Source organism: Dama dama, chromosome 11 (assembly GCF_033118175.1).
Source record: "Dama dama isolate Ldn47 chromosome 11, ASM3311817v1, whole genome shotgun sequence".
Lineage (NCBI taxonomy): Eukaryota > Metazoa > Chordata > Mammalia > Artiodactyla > Cervidae > Dama > Dama dama.
Genome location: NC_083691.1, coordinates 39,394,738 through 39,419,567, shown reverse-complemented (window position 1 = coordinate 39,419,567; position 24,830 = coordinate 39,394,738). Strand labels below are relative to the sequence as shown.

At 40.3% G+C, this 24,830-nt stretch overlaps 1 protein-coding gene across 1 annotated transcript in view; it reads left to right on the top strand.

The window, feature by feature from the left end:
• The first annotated feature begins 1,233 nt into the window (after nt 1-1,233).
• The window catches only part of LOC133065302 (sodium- and chloride-dependent creatine transporter 1-like), a 50,951-nt gene continuing 27,354 nt past the window's right edge, over nt 1,234-24,830 (top strand). The window contains exon 1 of the mRNA XM_061156105.1: nt 1,234-1,287. Within this exon, the coding sequence (XP_061012088.1) occupies nt 1,234-1,287 (54 nt within the window). The remainder of the gene's footprint in view (nt 1,288-24,830) is intronic.

The following is a 24,830-nucleotide window of genomic DNA, read 5'->3' as shown; positions in this document are numbered from 1 at the left end:
AAAATTAAGTTTTTTTCCTCCTAATCCCAGTTTAGAAACTAGACATGGGAAGGAAAGGGAGATTTCATTAGAACAATAAAAGTTAAATTTTGTATATGTTAGCAATTCTTCCCCCATTTAAGCATTAATAATCTTCTAACCTAAAAGCAACAGTGTCTATAATCCCACTCTTGCAGGGATATTCCAGCTTGTCACCAAGGAAGTGCTAAGAAAGTTCCAAGAACCAAAGAAAATGTTCAATGTAAATTGATGGCATTATTTTTTTCTTATTGTGGAGAATTTCAAGCACAGAATCATACAATGAACTACTATGTAGCCATAATCCAGCTTCAACAATGATCTGCTCTTGGCTAGTCCTGATTCCAGCAACTCCTCCTCCCACATTATTTTGGAGTTAACTATATGTCGTATCATTTCATCTGTAAATAATTCAGTATGTTAACTCATGTCTCTTTAAAAGATAGTGAATCTTTAAGGCACCACTATACTATTATCACAGCCTTTAAAATTAGCAATATTTTGTAAATAATTATCAAATATCTAGTCAGTGTTCACAATTACAGTTCTCATGTTGTAATTCAGTTCTCATCTCAATGTTGTAATTTTTAAATGTGTATGTTTGAATTAAGAGGCAAATTAAGAAGTCCACATATTATAGCTCATTTATCAGCATTTAAAGCATCTAAGGGTTCCTTCTCACTTCTCTTTTGTCTTTCTTATTATGTGTTAGGAAATCAACTAATACGCCCTGAAGATTTTTCTATAGTCTGGATGCTGCTGAGCACACTGTTACAGAATAGTCTAATACTTTCCTTTCTTCTTTCCTGCAAATTGATAGCTGGAGATACAGAATCTTAAGATGCAGGTGTGGACGGCATTTGAACCATCAGTCAAGAAAACATATTCATGTATCTTCTCATAGATAAATATATTCAAAAGTGCCTGAACGAGTCCAAGCTGCTATCTCATTAACAACAAATACATAACCCAAATGGAGAGAGTTCACATGGCAGATTGCTATTCTGAAATTTACACAGCTAACATTTCCAAGTTGAAGGAAAGTAAACTACACAAGAGTGGTTTTGAAAGACCCTACTGCACTCTGTTTTGTAAAGATGCAAAGACATTGCTGGATATCCCATTGATCAATCTACTGAAGCCATGGTGTGCCGAAACCCAGTATAGAACAGATATGACCCACTTTTCATCCTGAGTGTACTTGTAAAAGGAAACATGACTGCCAGCTATAAACGTGATGAAGATGCTGTTAATGAGAAGGCTGACAATGTGAGGAAGATGAGAATGTTGGCAGTACTGATGAATAACACTGATGATTCTAGAAACAGTGCGACATGCTTTACAGAAATCCTTCTCTTTTGGCCAGCTTAGTCTTGAGTTGTGTCAGTTAGTGTGAAATCATCTTTTGTTGCAATCTACCATTCCAATTCTAATTTTGATAGCAAGGCTACATTTGACTATTTCGTGCTTCATGTCAATGGCTTAATGAACTTATTTGTTCCAGTGGAACAGCAGCAAAGCTTGTGGTTTGATGCTAATTTACATGGGCTTCCCTGGTGGCTCAGCAGTAAGGAATCTGCCTGCAGTGCAGGAGACACAGGAGATGCAGGCTCTATCCCTGGGTCAGGAAGATCCCCTGGAGGAGGAAACGGCAACCCACCCCTGTATTCTTGCCTAAAAAATCCAAGGGACAGAGGAAACTGGCAGGCTATAATTCATAGAATCGCAAAGAGTCAGGAGCAACAGAACACACACATACAGAGTTTTACTAATATACTTTGGTTGGGGACACATGGAGTGCTCAGGCAAAGCACAAAGAACTGAATGCTTTCTGCACAGTTTTTTTCCTTTAGTAGCTATTACCACAATTTCACTCCTAGAAGCTTGGCTTCTGGACGGAGGAAAATACAAGTCTAACCTTACCTCCAATTGAAGAAGCAATGTGCGTGTATATAACCAATATATATATGTGCATGTGTATGACCAAGATAATTGAGATTATCTTGACAATGCATTTCTACATCTAAACTCACAAGAGCGCATGCGCGCGCGCACACACACACACACACACACACACACACACACACACACACTGCACTTTATCCTGCCATTTTACTCTTAAGCTTGGGAAAATTGAAGGTGTGAAGGCAAGCATGTTCTCAGTTCCACTCTGTAGAGGCTTGAGCTAAAATGACGCCTGGAAAGCAAATGCAGTGACCTTTAAAGGAATCGAGGAAGCTATTTCCAGCACATTACTAAATGCTATATTTTAAAGGTTCTAACCTTATTTGCTACAAGTGTATAATATTGGGAAACCCTCATGAAGGAAGGGTCTGAATTCATCACAAGGCACAAGTCACTTATAGAGAGTTGGGAAAGTTATTACTTTCCAACTGGCAGACACCAAAGTTCAACTCAGCTCCTTCTGTTTGCTGCATTAAATAAGGTTCAGAGATCACTTTGAGAATTACAGGCTTTCTGACCTAACAAAAATACAAAGTTTTCTGCAAATAACAATAGCCATATCATCATGCAGAAAAATTTATGACACAAACACACACGCCACCTTTTCCAGTTCCCGCCAGCTGGCAAGAGTGACCCTTCACGTGTCTACGGTATTAATTTACTCTTACAGTTGATTACTAATAGTAATTGATCTATGAGACTCAGTATCAAAATAAAGGATGGGTAAGCAGAAGAAATTATTCATTAAAAAAAAAACCCTAAAACAGTCTTTGAAACCAAAGTTGGACTTCATTATGCAGGTCTGGAGGACTATTTGCAAAAAATAAAAATAGGTAATATTGATTATCTTAACATTTAATAGAGTGCTCAGTTTAGATGTCATAGAATACATAGATAGATAGATGACTGATCAATTGATCCTGATATTGCAGACAGTAATGAAACAAATTACATTTGTGTACTGCTTTACAAAACACTGGAGTTTGGCACTCTTTTTTATTCTTAACCTTATTATATATTATAGATTGAAAGTAAAGATTTCCAGCAAGTCAGCTTCAGTGGATCTTTTTCCCACGCTGATTGCATAACTCACATCTGTGAAGGAGTAAGTTGCCAATTATCTCATGGTGTAGGATTTATAAATCAGCCAAGTCAATAAAACATTGTGTGGGGGCTTCTGTGGTCAAAAGTGTCTCCTGTTGCCCTTTATGCTAAGTGGAGCTGTCAAAACATTAGTAAATAACCCTGATTATCTAACAATGTGCTGGCCTCTATTGCAATGGTCAGACTGATTTTTAATAGCAGACTGGAGAATCTCTTTCAACCTAGTTAGCATAAAATCATTTGTTGCCATTTATCGGTTTTCCATACTTAGAGTTGAAAGATTGAGGCCACCAGCAGAAAGCAGCTATAGGGGGCCTATGCCATGGGTTTCCAGGCTAGGGGGAGGCTCTTAGTCCAGCTTATATCATGATCAGAGAACAACTGTGTGAGGGTTTTGAAAGTTCTCATTTAACCAAAGCCCCAAGCAAAGGAAATCAAGGAGGGCATCGCTCTCTGAAGTGGCAATGAGCAAAGTCAGGGAAGGAAAGGAAACCAAATGGTTAAAGACAGCGAGCAAGCTACACTCAAAAATTAGTTCCATTTCACAAATAAGGGTAGGAAAAGCTGAGAAACTCAGCCATAAGACATTAAATCAAGAAGTCACTTAAACCTAAAGATCTTCCCAATGGTTCCCCTGTGACTTGGGCTATCACGGCTACAAAATACCCTTGACTGAGTTACAGGAAATCTAAGATCTGTTGTTAGTGGCTGACTTCTAATGGCACAATGAGTATCCTAAAGCATTTTAGGCTACTGTTGTTGAAACGCTGTAGAAGGAAACAAAATACACATTGATTTTCAGTATGGAGATATCTGTATTACTGTAAGTCAAAAAATATTTCTGCAAGATAATTCCTGTAGCCTGGGACACAATAAAGTAAACCCAGGGAAGTTCAGGTCTGGGAGTCGTTCACCCTAGCCCATCCTGAATTATCTTGGGCTGCTCATTTTTATTTCAGGCTACCCCACCCTTTTATCTGCCACCCATGTCTGGGGAAATATCATTCCTAAGATGGCTGTATTTAATCCACACTCAGTAAAGATCATGAAAAGACACTGTACTGAAGAGTCCACATGACACATGTCAGGCCTCTGCCACATTTTGTCCTTTGGCAAAATTGGTTGTGGGTTTGACTGGAATAGGGTGTTTTCAGTGGAACTTGAGGCTCATAAGACTTCAGTGGAAGGATGTGTTCATTTGTCTCCTTATAAGCATGCTGGATATTGTCATGCAGGGATACCCAGCAAATTCACCGTTTCTAGGTTTCAGATGGCTGTCATGCCTGTTTGCATGCTCAGCTGCTTCAGCTGTATCCAACTCTTGATGACCCCATGGACTGTAGCCCGCCAGGCTCCTCCGTCCATGAGATTCTCCAGGCAAGAATAGTGGAGTGGGTTGCCATTTCCCTCTGCAGAGGATCTTCCTGACCCAGGGATCAAACCCACATCTCCTGTGTTGCAGGCGGATTCTTCCCTGCTGAGCCATCTAGGAAGCCTGTCATCTAGGAAGCCTGCCCTAACCCTAACCCTAACCCTAACCCTATCCCTACCGCTTCTAATAGCCAGGCACTGTTCTACATACTCGCTGTAGGATAACTCATTTAATCTTCCCAATAATCTTCAGCATCTGCTGCTGTGATTATTCTTATTTTTTCCTATTAAGGAAACTGAAGTTCAGAGAGGCTAAAAGATTTGCCAAAGATGCACAGTTAGTAAGTGAGAGAGTTGGAATTTGAACCCAGCTTATAGATTCCAGGGATATTTGTTGCCTCATAGAGTTTTGTGAGGATTCAAACATCCCTGATACACAGTACCAAAGAAATGTTAGCTACTATTTTTTGTTATTTAGATTCATCTTATTGCTGTTGTCCTATTTTTACTAACTAGTTTTTTATATACTATTTTAAAAATTCTGACTTATATGTTCATTATACCCTTTCCTTGGCTTATCCTCCCCGAATAGTGTGACTTGACCTGATGCAAATGTATAATATTTAACCTACTAGCTGATAGGAACCTGTTGTGATGGTTAATTTTATGTGTCCACTTGCCCGGGCCATAGTGCCCAGACATTTGGTCAAATGTTATTCTGGATGTTTCTGTGAGTATGTTTTCTGAATGAAAATAACATTTTGGTGAACTTTGAGGAAAGCAGGTTGCCCTCCACAATGTGAGTGGACCTCATTCAGTCAGTTGAAGGCCTTCATAGGACAAAGATTGATCTCCCCAAGAAAGAAAGAATTCTACCTACAGGTAGTCTTCAAGCTGAACTGCAACATCAGTTTCTTCATGGGTCCCCAGCCTGATGGCCCATCTGAAGGTTATGGATTTGCCTCTAAAACTTTACTATATATGTGTGTGTGTGAGTGTGTGTGTGTGTGTGTGTGCGCGCGCGTGTGTGTGTGTGCACAATTTTTTTAGTATACAAACATGCACATCCTATTGCTTCTTTTCTCTGGAGAACCCTGACTAATACATGCATGAACTGAAATGTCAGAAACAAGCCTGGGTATTTTTACCAGCCTACACAAATTACTTCACTTCTCCCCATCCATCCTGGCACCTTGAGACTTAGAAGATCCCCAAATTTCTCCTTGGGGAGTGGACTTTTGAAGTAGCATTTGTTTGCTCTTATTCCTTGTCAGTTTGCCTACAAAGAACCTCAGGCTGCAGGGTAAACACAAATGTCAGCAGTGTGGCCAGATTGCCCCAAGTTTTGGCTTCTTCTGGGACTTTCTGGGTCATCCTTTGAACAAGCTCACACAGCTGATGAGGAGGGCAGTCTAGTCCCATGCCCTTACTGCATCTGTCTTTGCCACAGATGACCACAGCCCTCATAGCAGCTGAAACCAATATGTGATTGATTAAATATCCTGCCAGAGATTTTATAACTAATTATTTATGTTACCTAAGGCTAATCTTTTAAGAAAACAGTGGAAAAAGAAAGTCAATAACTTGTAAAAGATAACTCTCAAACCATCAAAACCAAGTGTAGCATTTCACCCAGTTCCACTTGTTAATCCCCCAGCAAGGACGTCCTTTTCATAAGTTAAAGATTTCTTATAGGATGGAAGTTATAAACAGCTGGTGGGCGGTTTAATATAGTTGCAGGTGAGTGGATCTCCACCCTTCTCCCTCCCCACGCTTTTTATTTTCTTGCTCTTGTCACTTTAAAGATAAAAAAGCTACACCCTCCAGAAAGCACAAGATATAAAACCAATATGTTTGCCTTTCAATGAAAAACCTCAGGTTCTCAGCTGGAGTGCAACACTCTAACATCAATGAGAAGGTTTTTCTAAGAACTGTGAAATGCAGGACCAGGAATGTGACTGTTTCTGTAGGGGAATCCTGCTAATGAGCTTTACGATCCCTGACAACTCAGATCCCTCTAGGCTGAAGCATCTTTTGCATATTGTCACCTCAAGCATGCTTTTGTTTCCTAAAATCTTAATCTACTAAGACATATTTGAGATTTAAGAATCAAAACATTTACATGAATTCAATTGTTTTTTAAGTTCTGGCCAATGGAATGATGAAAATGACACATAGATATAGTCCAAAAGCCTCTCTCTCTTTTTTTTAAACTGACCTTCTCTTTTTTAGAGCAGTTTTAAATTCACAGCAAAATTGCAGAAGGGACAGAGATTTCTTTTATACTTCCTGCCCCTACACATGCTATCCCCATTATCAATGTCATCCACCAGAAAGGTACCTTTGTTACAACTGGTGAGCCTATACTGGCACATCATTATCACTCAAAGCCAATACTTTGCATTACAGTTCACTCTTGGTGTTGGATGCTGTATGGACAATGTATTGTGAAAAGAAATATTTTCTATTCTAAGCTTTACCAGTAAACAAGACTTTTCCAACTGCAAATTCATGAGCCCAGGTGAAGCACAGCCAGCTATTTGGTTGCCATCAGCAAGCAAGCACTGAGGAGCTGAGGGGATATGAGAGGTGGCCATTTGCCACATTCACCATCTCCTTATGGAAAGCAAGGACTTCATATGTGAACAATAAACAAAGCACGGTTGGCCCCAGATGGCTAGATGCATATGAAAGAAATGATGTCAGCAAGCCCAGATGCTTGCATCTTCCCTTACATAGAAGAACACTAAGTCTCTTCATGTGAGAGATTTAGTTTTCTTTTAATTAACAGTAATTTTTTAATATTCAGATTACCTGCCCCTTGCTGCAAACTTGTATATAGCCTATCTCCTCCCCTACCTCTTCAGAGTCAGCTCTCTTGTTTCACCTACGATACTGTCTCCCAGGCTCAAGTCCTAACATTCCCAACAAATAAAATCTAACTCTAAGCTTTTAAGTTGTGTTTTTTTTTTTTTAGTTGACAGTATGACGACATGTACCCACCATTATAGTATCATTCAGAGTAGTTTCACTATCCTAAAAGCCCTCTGTGTTCTTCCTGTTCATCCCTCCTTCCCTGCTAACCCTTGGCAATCACTCATCTTCTAACTGTGTCCATGGTTTTGATTTTTTCCATAACATATAGTTGGAAGCATGCAGTATGTAGCCTTTTCAGATTGGCTTCCTTCACTTAGTAATATGCATTTAAGTTTACTGCAAATCTTTTCATAGCTTCCTAGCTTCTTTCTTTTTAGCTCTGAATAATATTCCATTGTTTGAATGTATCACAGTTTATCTGTCCACCTACTGAAGCATATCTTGGTTACCAAATTGCCAACTTCTCTTTTGAAATATCTTTTTGAAAAATAAAGGGATTAGTGGCTCACTTCAGGAAAAAGAAAATACTATATTTTTTAAAGATATATTTGTGGATCAAAGGCTACAAATTTGGTGGATGTGTTAGGCAAATTGGGTGGGAGTGACCTTGAATGAAGAAAGCCAATGAGTTACAAAAATATTAGTCTTCAGTATGATTTAATCTGGCTTAATCACTCAATGTTAAATAGTGCACAGAACTAAGAATTTTGAACATATGTTTAAATACCTCTGAAACTATGGCATTTTTTGGCAATTCCAAATTTTACCTAGTTAGTAACTTACTTCACTCAAGACTTTAAATTATTCTGTTGACTAATACCATTACTTTAAGAGAAAACAATATTGACTTTTATTTTCAGAAGAAAAATGAAGCAAAGTAACTATAAAAAATAGATTCCTGGCATGGTACATCTCAGTATAAGGTTTACTTACTTTGTGCCCTCTTAATGACACACATAGGATCCCTTTAAGAAATTTAGCTGGCTGCCTAGCTAGTTGTTTGCATCACATAATTCAAATTAATTTTTTAAAAATTAAACCAACCCATTGTTTCTGAGCTTTCATAACATCTCCATGATAATGTAAGCTCCACGAAGGCATCCGTAGTTCCCTGGTTGAGTTCCTGGACCATGGTCTTCAATAAATATTTGCTGAATGAATGTCCATTTGTTTGTTTGTTTTAAATGAATAAGAACTATATCTGGTTCACAAGGTAGCTATACCTGCCACCATATTATAACCAATACAGCAGATCTGGGAATCAACCCTTGCCAACAATTCTCAGTCAGGGCAGAGTTATGTTTGGTATACTCTAAAGGGCACCATTTTTATACATGACAATGATGGGAATTGTGGTCTCTGGAGTTAATGTGACAGCCCTAGTTGATTTTTTGATTATCATCTACATCCCCTGGGAAATGCTGTATGGTCAATGTTTACTTCTAACCAAGAAGCAAGATGAACGAATGGTACTTTCCATGTGTCTCAAGATTTTTACATGTTATTTAATTAACTAATTGAAAGTATCTTGGAGTATTACAAGTCTGAGAACTCTTGCTATTAGTTTCTCCTAAATGGGGATAAAAATTCTGCCCTGGCTGCCTCATTGAGGTAGTGTGAATTTTTTACTTCTGTGCGCTCATCTGTAAAATCAGCAGAGGTAGAACTGGACCTGTATGGATTCTTGTAGTTCTGACATTCTATAAGTTTAAAATCAGAATCCTTAGAATTCAGGCCCATTCTATGATTATTGCCTTTGACTTTCAAGGCGCAAATCATATTGCAACTAAAATCTTTGTGTTTTTTATTCAGCAAATATTTAGGGAACACCTATGATGTTGTTAGTCACTAAGAAAGGACTAGATATGCCCAATCACCTCCAGCAGTAATAGCTGACAACAAATGTCAGCATGCACTAAATGCTAACTATGCACCAGCCCCTCTTCTAAGATTTATATATTCTATTAATCCTCTTAACAATCCTATAAGTACAAGTACTAGTGAAAGTCGTTCAGTATGTCCATCTCTTTGTGACCCCATGGACTATACAGTCCATGGAATTCTCCAGGCCAGAATACTGGAGTGGGTAGCTGATCCCTTCTCCAGGGGATCTACCTAACCCAGGGATTGAATCCGTGTCTCCTGCATTGCAGGCAGGTTCTTTACCATCTGAGCCACCATGGTAGCCCTAACAATCCTATAATGTAGGTATAAATAAGGAAACTAAGGCACAGACAGGGTACATCCATCACCAGTAAGTGAAAGAGCTAGGACTCAAATAGGGGCAGTGTGACTCCAAAGCATTTGCTCTTAATCACTACACTATCGTAAAAAAATTACAAAGAAATTACAAAAGAAAACAAAGAATGTGAAAAGTTACTTATAGAGCCTGCATTTCCTACCTGGATTTAACTTGTAAACTGAAAGAAAAGTATCCACATCATCTAATGTAGATTCAGTGGGAGGAATCAGGATGAGAAACAACAATGACAAAAACCAAAGTCCCCATGTCTTAATATAGTCATAAGTTCAGTTCAACTGTTCAGTCATGTCCGACTCTTTGAGACCCCATGGACTGCAGCACTTGAGGCTTCTCTGTCCATCACCAACTCCCAAATCTTGCTCAAACTCTTGTCCATCGAGTCAGTGATGTCATCCAACCATCTCATCCTCTGTCGTCCCCTTCTCCTCCTGCCCTCGATCTTTCCCAGCATCAGGGTCTTTTCCAATGAGTCAGTTCTTCCCATCAGGTGGCCCAAGTATTGGAGTTTCAGCTTCAGCATCAGTCCTTCCATTGAATATTCAGGACTATGAATATAGTCATACGTGCTCATATTATTATGTTAGTTTAGAAGGAACACACTGGGAACAAACTGAGAAATTTAACTTTGGGCCAATGTGAGGCATTTCCAGTGTCGAAAGTGAAGTCGCTCAGTCGTGTCCAACTCTTTGTGACCCCATGGACTGTAGCCCACCAGGCTCCTCTGTCCATGGGATTCTCCAGGCAAGAATACTGGAGTGGGTTGCCATTTCCTTCTCCAGGGGATCTTCCCAACCCAGGGATCGAACCCGGGTCTCCTGCATTGCAGGCAGACGCTTTATCCTCTGAGCCACCAGGGAACGAGCTCACTCTAAATAACCTGGATGAAGGCCCAAGTCCCACTTCTGTGTGTAAGTGGGAAAAGTCCACTGATGACTCCAACCCTCGCAGGTCTTTTCCTCCCGACTCCAACGGAGCGGACTCTGCCCTCTAGAGGTGACACTGGAGCGAGGCCACAGGACAGAGTGAAGATGGAGCGCGGGAGCCCCCACTGGCTAAGGTCTCAGAGAGAACTGAGGGGGAATCCAGGCTTTCCTGGAAAAGCAGTCCTGCCAAGTCCTCAGGCACGCCAGCTTCAGGTTCTCTACCTGAATAATGGGAGAAATATAGCACCTACCTAATAGGATTGTTATGAGAGTTAAATGAGATGATTCACGTATAGGTAACCCTATTCTGTAATAAGCTAAATGGGAATAGAACTTGCAAAAGAAAAGATACATGTATAACTGAATCACTTTGTCGCACACCTGAAGCCAACACAACACTGTAAACTACCTACGTGAGGGTGTGAGAGTGTGTGCATGCCAAGTTGCTCCAGTCGTGTCTGACTATTTGTGACCGTATGGACTATAGCCTGCCTGTCCACAGGATTCTCCAGACAAGAATACTGGAGTGAGTATTCTCACTCCCTCATGCCCTCCTTCAGGGGATCTTCCCAACCCAGAATCAAACCAGTGTCTCTTATGTCTCCTGCATTTGCAGGTGGGTTCTTTACGACTAACACAACCCAGGGAGGCCCGTAAACCACCTATACTCTAGTAGAAAATAAAAATTTTTAAGAAATAGTTTATACTATATGACTCTCCCTTCCCCAAAATAAAGATGACACTAAACCTTGGCACATAATAAACACTCCGAACTATTTGCTATTAGTATTATTTAATGCTACCCCATTTCAGCAGGTCCCATCTCAGCAGGACTATGTACCTCATGGGTGGGTTTCAAAGACTTGCTTTTCTGTATCTACCTTTGTGACTAACACTTATGATGTTCAGTAAATACACATAGGCAGATAGACTGGCCAGGAAGGGGAAAACTGAGAGCTCAGTTCTATGACCAGAAAGTTGCAAAACGAAGATAGTAAGTGAGTGGATTGCCATTTGGTCTTTTCATCATTCTTTTCAGATTTGTACAATCAGATTTCTTCTCTTTCATAAATCACAGGAATAACTTCAGGAAGCCTAAGACATCCTCATGTAAGGTTAAATATTTAAAACAGAGCTGCCTGAGCCTTGAAAAGATCCAGACAAACATATGCTGAGAGCCTTTGGCAAAGCCCACTGCAGCACGACGAGCAAGGCAAGGCTGAGCACCCCTGCACCCAGCATCAGGGGCCATCCATCTTGCGCACAGCTTGCAGACCTCTTCTCAAGAATGAGGTCACCCAGAGCCCAGATGGGCAGGCGGGCTACAGAATAAGATATGTCTGGGTGCAGATGTGAAAAGAATTGAGGCTAACAACCATAATGGAAACAGGAAATGAGAGTTAGGTCAGCCCAACTGCACAGTTGTTGAAAAAGCAAAACTTAGCCATGTGGTGTAATTTTCATGCTCCATGATGTTTACCACCAATCAGCCAACTTTACCAACAGATGAAGCTGTCACTATGGAAAAACCCTCAAAGGTGTCTGTCAGACCTCCTTCACCTCCCAGTCTTCCTAATTTCCTTCCTGCACTCCATATCAACAATCACTAGATCTGAAGGGTCGCCGCATTCAAATGCTTCCATCTACTACTTTCCCCTTACTATTTAAAGCCATTACAATGAATTTGGCAAGGCCTTTGAAGACTCAAGGCCTTCACTGATACATGAAACAAGAAAGAAGAAAATAAAAATGCATTGCTATGAGTGAGCCCCTTCCCTTACTGTACACTCAGACATGTATGTTCATAGCAGGCATACATATACTCACAAACTCGCCCATACACACACACACACAAGCACACACACACAGTGCTTCTGCCCTTTATGTTGTTGTTTACTCACTAAGTCATGCCCAACTCTTTTGCAACTGCATGGACAGTAGCCTGCCAGGCTTCTCTGTTTATGGGATTTCCCAGGCAAGAATATTGGAGTGGGTTGCCATTTCCTTCTCTAGGGCATCCTCCTGACCCAGGGAATCTTCACGATCCAGGGATCGAACCCGCATGTCCTACATGGCCTGGTGTATTTTTTTTTTTTACTGCTGAGCCCACCAGGGAAGCCCCTCTACCCTTTTTATGGGGACTTATTTTGAGAAAATTGTGAATAATTAATCTGTCAAGATGGTTAGCCTATGCTTGCGTTATGATGTTATGACCTAACCTCCCAGAGTACATCCAAGGCTGTTTGTCAACCTGAAAACTTTGAACACTCTCTGCCACTCTGCCCTTGGCCTCACATGGACGCTGATGCCTTTTTGGCTAATGATAATGGTCATGCGCAGCTAAGATGTGGTCTCACAAAATTACCAGAACCAAGCTCTGTTATTTTTTAAAACTATCTACAACAGACTGGTTCCAAATAGGAAAAGGAGTACGTCAAGGCTGGATATTGTCACCCTGCTTATTTAACTTCTATGCAGAGTACATCATGAGAAACGCTGGGCTGGAAGAAGCACAAGCTGGAATCAAGATTGCTGGGAGAAATATCAAGAACCTCAGATATGCAGATGACACCACCCTTATGGCAGAAAGTGAAAAAGAACTAACGAGCCTCTTGATGAAAGTGAAAGAGGAGAGTGAAAAAGTTGGCTTAAAGCTCAACATTCAGAAAACTAAGATCATGGCATCTGGTCCCATCACTTCATGGCAAATAGATGAGGAAACAGTGGCTGACTTTATTTTTCTGGGCTCCAAAATCACTGCAGATGGTGAATGCAGCCATGAAATTAAAAGACGCTTGCTCCATGGTAGGAAAGTTATGACCAACCTAGACAGCATATTAAAAAGCAGAGACATTACTTTGCCAACAAAGGTCCATCTAGTCAAAGCTATGGTTTTTCCAGTGGTCATGTATGGATGTGAGAGCTGGACCATAAAGAAAGCTGAGCACAGAAGAATTGATGCTTTTGAACTGTGGTGTTGGAGAAGACTCTTGAGAGTCCCTTGGACTGCAAGGAGATCCAACCGGTCCATCCTAAAGGAGATCAGTCCTGAATATTCATTGGAAGGACTGATGTTGAAGCTGAAACTCCAATACTTTGGCCACCTGATGCAAAGAGCTGACTCATTTGAAAAGAGCCTGATGCTGGGAAAGACTGAGGGCAGGAGGAGAAGGGGATGGCAGAGGATGAGATGGTTAGACAGCATCACCAACTCAATGGATATGGGTTTGGGTGACTCCTGGAGTTGGTGATGGACAGGGAGGCCTGGCGTGCTGCAGTTCATGGGGTTGCAAAGAGTCGGACACAACTGAGTGACTGAACTGAACTGAACTGAAATGATAGCACTACTATTTCTAAAAATCTGTGATTCTACTCTTTAATACATACCACCAGCATGTTTAAAAATTGGGAAGCCTCCTACACAAAATGCTTCTTATTCTTCAAACTTTCTGTGGTCACTTCATTTTCTGAAAAGCTTACAGTCTGTGTGCCACATTACGTAATTGTAATACATCTTATCCAATCCTCTCCTAGTTTCACTTTATTAGGCACCTGCTTCTTCAAAGGAATTGGGGCCCAGAAAGAGGAAAACTTCAGGGGAAATGCTGAAGAAAGAAGCTTTATTTATTTATTTGCTATTTTAAAGTGAGAGTTGGAAGGAAGACAGAGACTGCTGAGTTCATTAACTGGTAATTAATGTATATCAGAATTAAATAAAATGTCCCAGACTTCATTTTATCTGTTAAAGATAAAGATGTTGAATCTAGAAAGATGAATATGGACAAACTTCAGTGATAGAAAATAGAGTCTAAGTCAAGAGTCAAATATAAGACTAGCAAGCTAGAGGGAATGAATTTAAATCCTGTAGCTCAGAAGAAATTATACACTCAAAGTAAAATTGTTGAATTTCTTAGGAAACCAAAATGCATAGAGAAGATCTTAGGAAAAAAGAGGATCAAAGAGCTTGTCTGACTACAAAACTCAAGATAGCCTATTTGTTCAATAATTTATTCATTAATAAATATGTGTCTGGAAACTACTAGTGCCAGGGGCTACCTAATATGTGTCTGAAATTATTCTGGGAACATTTATACAAAAAAAAAAAGTTTTCACTCTGATGGGACTAACTTTCTAGACATAGAATCAGAAATTTTTAAAATGAACAAATAAATATAATGGCAATTGGTGATAAGTGCCAAAAAGAAAAATAAGAAAATACAATGTGAATGTGGGGAGATGTAAGTTTTCTATTTTAGATAGAGTGGTCAAGTGTGAATTTTCTGAGTAGGCAACATTTGAGCAGCAATGAGTTAAGGAAACAAATCAAGAAATGATCTAGAATATTCCAGGCATAGGAATGTAAAGTGTCTTGAGTAAGGATAAATCTTAGTGTATTCAAGAAACAGGAGTCTCCCAGTAGCTGGAGCAGAGGAAGGGAAAGAATGAAGTAGAATAGGTGAGCAAATCACAGAGGGTCTTGGAGCCATAGTAAAGATTGAGTTTTGTTTGTGTGAATTGGAGGATCGTGAAGAGTTTAAAGCAGAGAAGCATCATGATGTGATTTACACTTTAACAAGATTGCTCTGTCTGCTTTGTGGAGCATATATTAAAATAAGACCCCAGAGAGCAAACCCTAAGACAAGTTAAGAGGCTATTCGATCAGCCCAGAAGACAGATGAAGGTGACTAGGGAGGTTGTGGTAGAGATGATGACATCACTGAAAGGAATTACAGATGGAATTTGCCAGTGTGTTGCTTGAGGAGTCAAGAATGGTAACTAGGTGTTGGCTGGAGTGACTGATTAAATGATGGAGATGTTTACTAAGAATAGAAATGTTGGTGGAGGCACAGAATTGATAGTAGAGTAGAGAATCAAAAGTTATGTGGGTGATGAGATTAATAGCAATGAAATGAAATTGCTAAAAAACAACAACAACAACAACAACAAAACAAAACCACCAAAAAACTAATGAGATCCTTGACTATATTGACAGAAATATAACATCCAGTTCAAAGGACACAACACATCCCATCTACTGTGAACTGTTTGTACCACATTGTAACTATTCTGCTCAATGTTAGACCCTGTGTTCAAGAGGGATATTGACAAAGAGATTGACATTCAGAAAATAGAGTCCAGGAAGGAAAAGATGAAAACTCAGAAAGATGAACATAGCACAAGCTGGTTGTCTTCAAATATTTTTAAAATTTAACTTATCTTTTGGGATTACAAAAGGTGCTTGAGTAAAAGCAGGTAAAAGATACCAGGAGACAGATTTCAGAAGGAAGTCTATCAATTAGAAAGCTGTTCCAGAAGGGACTAGCTCAGCATTCATCAGGGGAGCATCAAATAGCAGGTTGGACCAGATAATATCAAAGTCCTTTCCATCATGTGGTTTTCATCACTCTAGATGTAAACTCTCTCTGGTTAGAAATCATCATAGTATTTTTTTTTAAGTCTCTAATAAGGTACACAGCATAGGTTCAAAATATACTTAAAATTTCAACTACTTTTTTTAACTTGGCATGCTTATCTAGCCAATGAAACCTTTTAAGTTGTTAACATTTTTTTTTATTTCTGTATTTTGTTTTTTATGTGGGAGCACTGATAAGAAATCTTTTCTTAGTGACAAAAAGTCTCAATCAACTCTTCCAGATTTTAATGATGGAATAAGAACCCTAATAAGGCACTTGCTGATATTCTTTTGCCCCTAAAAATAGCTGGATAGAGGGACAGCCAAAGTGGGGAGAGGACAGACATTCCACCTAAACACATCTACCAGTAATCTTGAACAATTGTACTTCAAATGATTGCTCTAAGGAAAAAATAAGTTGATCCTTGTAAAGCACATAGCACAGTGCCTGGACCTTCAAAAAGGTTTACTGCTATTTTATTACTATAATTATTCACAAATGTTAAATCATTTGTGTATATTGAACTGTTTAATCTTTAGTTTAAGGATCTCCAAGAAGATGGGGTGGGGCGTTTCCAAGACCTTAATTTCACAATATTTAGAGCATGGTGCTGGGGCTCCCTAATGGATCACCTATAAAATGAAAGGGTGAGATGACCTTTAGAATCTTCCAGCTCTCACAGCCTGTTTCTGTAAGATTTACCTCTGTGGAGGCTATTCTAAAAAATGTGCTAAGTCTCCAAAATTGGAATTAATGAGAAATTTTCATAAAAGTGGTTGAGCATGATATGATTATGTAGAAATAAATAATGTTTCTTCTTACTGGTTAGAAAATATCATGGAAAATGTGATATTTATAAAAACAAACTCCATAAAATACTTTAAATTTAGCAAGATGTGCAAGAGAACTATGGGAAAAAAATAGCAAATTGTTCCTGAAAAATGTAAACTAATTATTGAATAACTGGAGACGGAATACTCTCAGATGGAAAAACTAAATGTTGTAATCATATTAATTATTGACAAACTGAGTTGCTTGCTTAAAGCATATCCAATAAAAACATCAACAGATTTTTCTTCTTTTAGCATACTTGAAAAATGTTTCAAAATTTCATATGGAGAATACATATGTATGAACAGCTAAACATATTTTGAAAGGGAAAAGACTGGGTACAATACCATAGAATTCATATTTCACTATGCATACAAAGTTCTTACTATACCCAAGAGTTCAATGCAAAAGCCAGATCTTAACAATCAGGAAGAAACCAAATGGGTGAATATCTATCATCTCTCCAGCATGGAAAGACTTGAAAGCAAGCCCAAAAGAAAGAAGGAAGGAAGAAAGGGGGAGGAAGGGAAGGAAGAAAGGGAAAGAAAGACCCCATGGGAATGTTCTTAATTCAAACACATTATCACTTTTGTCCATGAAAATAGTATAAACTAAATTTAAATGCATATAAGCTAGAAGAGTATTTGCAAGATATAACAAAGGTTTAATATTCAAAATATTAAAAGCTCATATAAAGTGAAAGTGAAGGTCTCTCAGTCGTGTCCAACTCTTTGCAACCCCATGGACTATACAGTCCATGGAATTCTCCAGACCAGAATATTGGAATGGGTAGCCTTTCCCTTCTCCAGAGGATCTTCCCAACCCAGGGATCAAACCCAGGTCTCCCACATTGCAGGCAGATTGTTTACCAGCTGAGCCACAAGGGAAGCCCAAGGATACTGGAATGGGATCTTCCCGACCCAGGAATCAAATCAGGGTCTCCTGCATTGCAGGTGAATTCTTTACCAACTGAGCTATGAGGGAAGGAAGCCCAAAAGCTCATGTAAAGCTTATCTTATTTCAAGGGCCCAAGGAGCAGACAATAAGAATTAAAAATGGGACAATTTTATTAGGCATATTACTTACCTGAGGCTACCATACAAAATACCACAAACTGGGTGACTTAAACACCCGGAATTTATTGTCTCACAGATCTGGAGACTAAAAATTGGATACCTAAGGGTCAGCAGGTTGGTTCTTTCTGAGAGCTTTAAGGAAGAGTCTGTTCCATACCTTCCCCCTAATTTCTAGAGGTCTTGGGGGTTTCTTGGCTTGTAGATGGTATTCCCCTCCTGTCCTCAATCCATCTTCCTTCTGTAAGCATCTGTATCTTCACATGGTGCTCTTTACAGAAGAAGGGCTATCATTTTGGATTAGGGCCCCATCCTATTTCCGTGTGACTTCAGCTTAACTACTTATATCTGCAACAACACTATTTCTGAATTAAGTCAGGTTCTGAAGTATTGGGAGGTACAACTTCGAAATAAGAATTTGGGTGGAATGTAATTTAACTCATAACATTAGGAGAACAGCTTGTGTGAGAGGGAATTGGGAGGGAGCCTAGGCTGGGAGGGTCATCAGAGATGGAGAGAAAGGGTGTAGACTGCCTCTAGTCTAAGGGAGGGTCAGAAAGGCATAGAGAAGTTAGATTCAGATAGCAAAGGAATTCTGTTTCTCCTAGGAGTGGATCTGCCTCAGTATCCCCAGTGCACTCCACACTCGGCCGTTGGCCGGAAGCAGCCCATCAGTGGTGTGGCCTCAGCATGAGCAAACCAGGGATTTCCGAGAGCTCCATTTGACAGAGTGCTCGGTCAAGGGCTCCTGCTGTAGTAGAAGGCCTGGGGGCACTTCTCATGACGGCCATAGTAACCATAAGACATGAAGGGTTAGGGGGTGATTCACAAAAAAGGAAATAGAACATGTTCAGTTTCACTGGTAATCACAAAAGTGAAATGTAAGATAGCATGCCATTTTGTTGTTGTTGTGTTTAAAATTATCAGAGTTCTTTTTAAAAATGAGGGTGGCACAGTGCTGGTGAGGGTGAGGTGGGCAGGCTGTTATTAATATAAGCTGGTACCTCTGTTCTGGAATGCAATTTGGCTGAAAAAAAAAAAAACTGTCTTTTTGTCATCACATGTTTTTACCTAGTCATTCTTTATTTAGGAATTCATCTTAGAAAGCAGTCAGAAATGCCTACAAAGACACATGCCCAAGGATGATTATTAGTTATTGTTTAGTTGGTAAGTTGTGCCTGACTCTTTTGTGACCCCGTGGACTGTAGCCTGTCAGGCTCTTCTGTCAATGGATTTCCCAGGCGAGAATACTGGAGTGGGCTGCCTTTTCCTTCTCCAGGGGATTTTCCCAACCCAGGAATCGAACCTGAATCTGCTGCATTGGCAGACAGATTCTTTACCGCTGAGCCACCAAGGGAGCCTACGATGATTACAATATTTATAGTCATAAAAACAATAGATGCAATTAAAAGGAACGGCTTAATCACAAAGGAATCTACAGGAAATGTTGATGTATTCAGTTAATGGGATAAGATAAGGCTATCCAAAACCACACCTTTGAAAAAGCTGTTATGTTATAGGAGCACATTTAAGATAAAAGGCTGTTAATAAAGATAATTTGTATTTCCATATGTAATCTGAACTCAATCATGAAAACATACATGGGCATGGAAAAAAATAACGAGAAGGAAGCATGTCAACATTTTAACAGTAAACCTAGACAGCATATTAAAAAGCAGAAACATTACTTTACCAACAAAGGTCCATCTAGTCAAGGCTATGGTTTTTCCAGTGGTCATGTATGGATGTGAGAGTTGGACTACAAGGAAAGCTGAGCACCGAAAAATTTATGCTTTTGAACTGTGGTGTTGGAGAAGACTCTTGAGAGTCCCTTGGACTGCAAGGAGATCCAACCAGTCCATCCTAAAGGAGATCAGTCCTGGGTGTTCATTGGAAGGACTGATGTTGAAGCTGAAACTGCAATACTTTGGCCACCTGATGCGAAGAACTGACTCACTGGAAAAGACCCTGATGCCGGGAAAGATTGAGGGCAGGAAGAGAAGGGGACAACAGAGGATGAGATGGTTGGATGGTATCATCGACTCGATGGACATGGGTTTGGGTGGAGTCCGGGAGTTGGTGATAGACAGAGAGGCCTAGTGTGCTGTGGTTCATGGGGTCGCAAAGTCAGACCCAACTGAGCAACTGAACTGAACTGAACTGAATTCCTGAGGTATAGGAAGATTTTGCATGATTGCTGATTTCTTCTTTTCTCTTCTCTGTATTTTCTGAAACAAGCATTAAAATTAGAGATTTACTTATGTTATAAAATTGCAGTTCTTCCACACTTGAGAAAGAGTTAAGATTGAGCCTATTGACAGGAGGTTTAGGTGATCATGACAGCCCTGAAGGAATTGGGACCACCTATTTTCTCAGTGATGTAGGAATGAAAGTGAAAGAGGAAATAAAATAAACAACTCACCATGCCTCTGAGACTTCCTACTCCCCATTCAGTCTTTGTGCACTGGGGGAAAGAGGATCACAAGTTAGCTCAACTCAAGTTAGGACCAACTGGCTCAATTTCATCCTCTATAACCACCTCCAAATTTATATCTAAATCAAAAAGAAGAGACAATGCGCTTTCAATAAATCACTCTGTAGTCCAGAAAACAAGTGTCCTCTAACTAGACAAAAACGCCTAAATGTGCTATGATGGACTCCAAGGCATCATCTCCTTCAGTCTCCCGGGGCTTGTGCAATTATGTGATATCTACCTGCTCTCTCATTCCCTTCTGGTCAGAAAGAGAGGGAACACAGAGGAGTGAGGTATCACTCGGAGGTCTTCTTCCCATCCCCTGCATTTCTAGCCTCATGATGCTGCTGCTCAGTCATATCACTAGTGTCTACTCTTTGCGAACCTATGGACTCTGGCCCACCAGACTCTTCTGTCTATGGGATTCTCCAGGCAAGAATACTGGAGTGGGTTGCCATGCCCTCCTCCCATTTCTATCCTCATTCATTTCAGTTGCTCATTCATGTCTGACACTTTGAGACCCCATGGACTTTGGTGGGCCAGGCTTCCATGTCCATCACCAACTCCCATAGTTTACTCAAACTCCTGTCCATCAAGTCAGTGATGCCATCCAACCATCTCATCCTCTGCTATCCTTTTCTCCTCCCACCTTCAATATTTCCCTGCATCCAGTTCTTTTCCAATGATTCAGTTCTTCCCATCAGGTGGCCAAAGTATTAGAGTTTTAGCTTCAGCCTCAGTCCTTCCAATGAATATTCAGGACTGATTTCCTCTAGGATTGACTGGCTGGATATCCTGGCAGTCTAAGAGACTCTCAAGAGTCTTCTCCAATACCACAGTTCAAATGCATCAATTCTTCAGCACCCAGCTTTCTTTATAGTTCAACTCACATCCATACATGACTACTGGAAAAATCATAGCTTTGACTAGGTGAAACTTTGTCAGCAAAATAATGTCTCTGCTTTTCAATATGTTGTCTAGGTTGGTCATAGCTTTTCTTCCAAGGAGCAAAAATCTTTTAATTTAATGGCTGCAGTCATCATCTGCAGTAATTTTGGAGCCCAGTAAAATAAAGTCTGTCACTGTTTCCATCGTTTCCCCATCTATTTGCCATGAAGTGATGGGGCCAGATGCCATGGTCTTAGTTTTCTGAATGTTGAGCTTTAAGCCAACTTTTTCACTCTCCTCTTTCACTTTCATCAAGGGGCTCTTTAGTTCTTCTTCACTCTCTGCCATAAGGGTGGTGTCATCTGCATATCTGAGGTTTTGATATTTCTCACAACAATCGATTCCAGCTTGTGCTTCATCAAACAGAGAATTTTGCATAATGTATTCCGTATATAAGTTAAATAAGAAGGGTGACAATATACAGCGTTGACATACTCCTGTCCCAATTTGGAACCAGTTTGCTGTTCCATGTCCAGTTCTAACTGTTGCTTCTTGACCTGCATACAGATTTGTCAGGAGGCAAGTCAGATGGTCTGGTATTCCCATCTCTTTCAGAATTTTCCACAGTTTGTTGTGATCCACACAGTCAAAGGCTTTGGCATAGTCAATTAAACAGAAATAGATGTTTTTCTGGAACTCTCTTGCTTTTTCAATGATCCAACGGATGTTGGCAATTTGATCTCTGGTTCCTCTGCCTTTTCTAAAACGAGCTTGAACATCTGAAAGTTCACAGTTCACATACTGTTGAAGCCTGGCTTGCAAAATTTTGAGCATTACTTTACTAGCATGTGAGATGAGAGCAATTGTGTGGTAGTTTGAGCATTCTTTGGCACTGCCTTTCTCTGGAATTGGAATGAAAACTGACCTTTTCCAGTCCTGTGGCCACTGCTGAGTTTTCCACTTTGCTGGCATATTGAGTGCAGCGCTTTCACAGTATCCTCTTTTAGGATTTGAAATAGCCCAACTGGAATTCCATCACATTCACTAGCTTTGTTCATAGTGATACTTCTTAAGGCCCACTTGACTTCACATTCCAGCAGGTCTGACCCTAGGTGAATGATCACACCATCGTGAAGATCTTTTTTGTGTAGTCTTCTATGTATTCTTGCCACCATCTTTTGCTTCTGTTAGGTCCATGTCATTTCTGTCCTTTATTGTGCCCATTTTTGCATGAAATGTTCCCCTGATATCTTTAATTTTCTTGAAAAGTTCTCTAGTCTTTCCCATTCTGTTATTTTCCTCTATTTCTTTGCATTGATTGCTGAGGAAGGCTTTCTTATCTCTCCTTGCTATTCTTTGGAACTCTGCATTCAAATGGGTATATCTTTTCTTTTCTCAGCTATTTGTAAGGCCTCCTCAGACAACCATTTTGCCTTTTTGCATTTCTTTTTCTTGGGGATGGTGTTCATCACTGCCTCCTGTACAATGTCAGGAACTTGCATCCATAGTTCTTCAGGCACTCTGACTATCAGATTGAATCCCTTGAATCTATTTGTGACTTCCAATGTATAATTGTAAGGGATTTGATTTAGATCATACCTAAATGGTCTAGTGGTTTTCCCCCCTTTCTTCAACTTAAGCCTGAATTTGGCAATAAGGAGTTCATGATTTGAGCCACAATCAGCTCCCAGCCTTGTTTTTACTGACTGTCTAGAGCTTCTCCATCTTTGGCTGCAAAGAATATAATCAATCTGATTTCAGTATTAACCATCCATTGATGTCCATGTGTAGAGTCATCTGTTGTGTTGCTGGAAGAGCGTGTTTTCTATGACCAGTACATTCTCTTGGCAAAACTCTGTCAGCCTTTGACTTGCTTCTTTTTTGTACTCCAAGACCAAATTTGCCTGTTACTCCAGGTATCTCTTGATGTCCTACTTTTGCATTTCAGCCCACTATAATGAAAAGGACATCTTTTTTGGGTGTTAGTTCTAGAAGGTCTTGTAGGTCTTCATAGAACTGTTCAAATTCAGCTTCTTCAGCATTACTGGTTGGGGCATAGGCTTGGATTACTGTGATATTGAATGATTTGCCTTGGAAATGAAGAGAGATCATACTGTCATTTTTGAGATTGCATTCAAGTACTGCATTTTGGACTCTTTTGTTGACTATGATGACTACTCCATTTCTTCTAAGGGATTCTTACCCACTGTAGTAGATATAATGGTCATCTGAGTTAAATTCACACATTCCAGTCCATTTTAGTTCACTAATTCTTAAATGTTGATGTTGATTCTTGCCATCTCCTGTTTGACCACTTCCAATTGGCCTTGATTCATGGCTTAGTGCAATATTTCTCTTTACAGCATCAGACTTTACTTCCATCACCAATCACATCCACAAATGTGTGTTGTTTTTGCTTTGGCTCTATCTATTCATTCTTCTGGAGTTATTTCTCCACTGGTCTCCTGTAGTATACTGGGCACCTACCAACCTGGGGAGTTCATCTTTCAGTGTCCTATATTTTTGTCTTTTCATGCTGTTCATGGGGTTCTCAAGGCAAGAATACTGAGGTGGCATACCATTCCCTTCTCCAGCAGACCATGTTTTGTCAGAACTCTCCACCATGACCCAGCCATCTTGGGTGGCCCTACATGGCATGGCTCATAGTTTCATTGAGTTAGACAAGGCTGTAGTCTATGTGATCAGTTTGGTTAGTTTTCTGTGATTATGGTTTTCATTCTCTCTGCCCTCTGATGGATAAGGATAAGGCTTATGGAAGCTTCCTGATGGGAGAGATTTTGAGGCATTTATAGTATAAGATGGCAGAGTAGAAGGACATATGCTCATCTTCTCCTGCAAGAACTCCAAAACTACAACTTGCTGCTGAACAACCAGTGACTGGAGAATGTTGGATCCCACCAAAAAAGATAACTCATGTCCAAGGGCAAAGGAGAAGCACCAGCAAAACAGTAGGAGGGGTGAAATCACATTTAGAATCAAACCCCTTACCCACCAGAGATGCTCAGAGGGTTCAAACAAACCTTGTGTGCACCAGGACCCAGAGACTCCACAGAGACTGAGCCAGAACTGTGTTTGAGTGTCTCCTGTGAGGATATGGGTCAGCAGCGGCCTGCCACAGGGGCAGGGGCACTGGGTGCTACAAACATGGGAATGGCATAAGCCCTCTTGGAGGAGGTCATCATTAACTCCACCACAGAGCTGCCAGAACTTACGCAGGACTGGAGAAACAGACTCTTGGAGGGCACAGACAGAACCTTGTGTGCACCAGGACCCAGGAGAAAGGAGCAGTGACCCCACAGGAGATTGACCCAGACTTGCCCATGAGTTTCCAGGAGTTTCCAGTGGAGGCGTGGGCCGATGGTGGCCTGCTGCAGGGTCGGGGCACTGAGTGTGGCAGTGTGTGCATGGGACCATTTGAATGAGGTCACCATTATCTTCATTACCTCCACCATAGCTTGGCCTCAGATCAAACAACAGGGAGGGAACACAGCTCCATCCATCAACAGAAAATTGGATTAAAGATTTACTGAGCATGGCTCTGCCCATCAGAACATGATCCAATTTCTCCCTCAGTCAGTCTCTCCCATCAAGAAGCTTCCATAAGCCTCT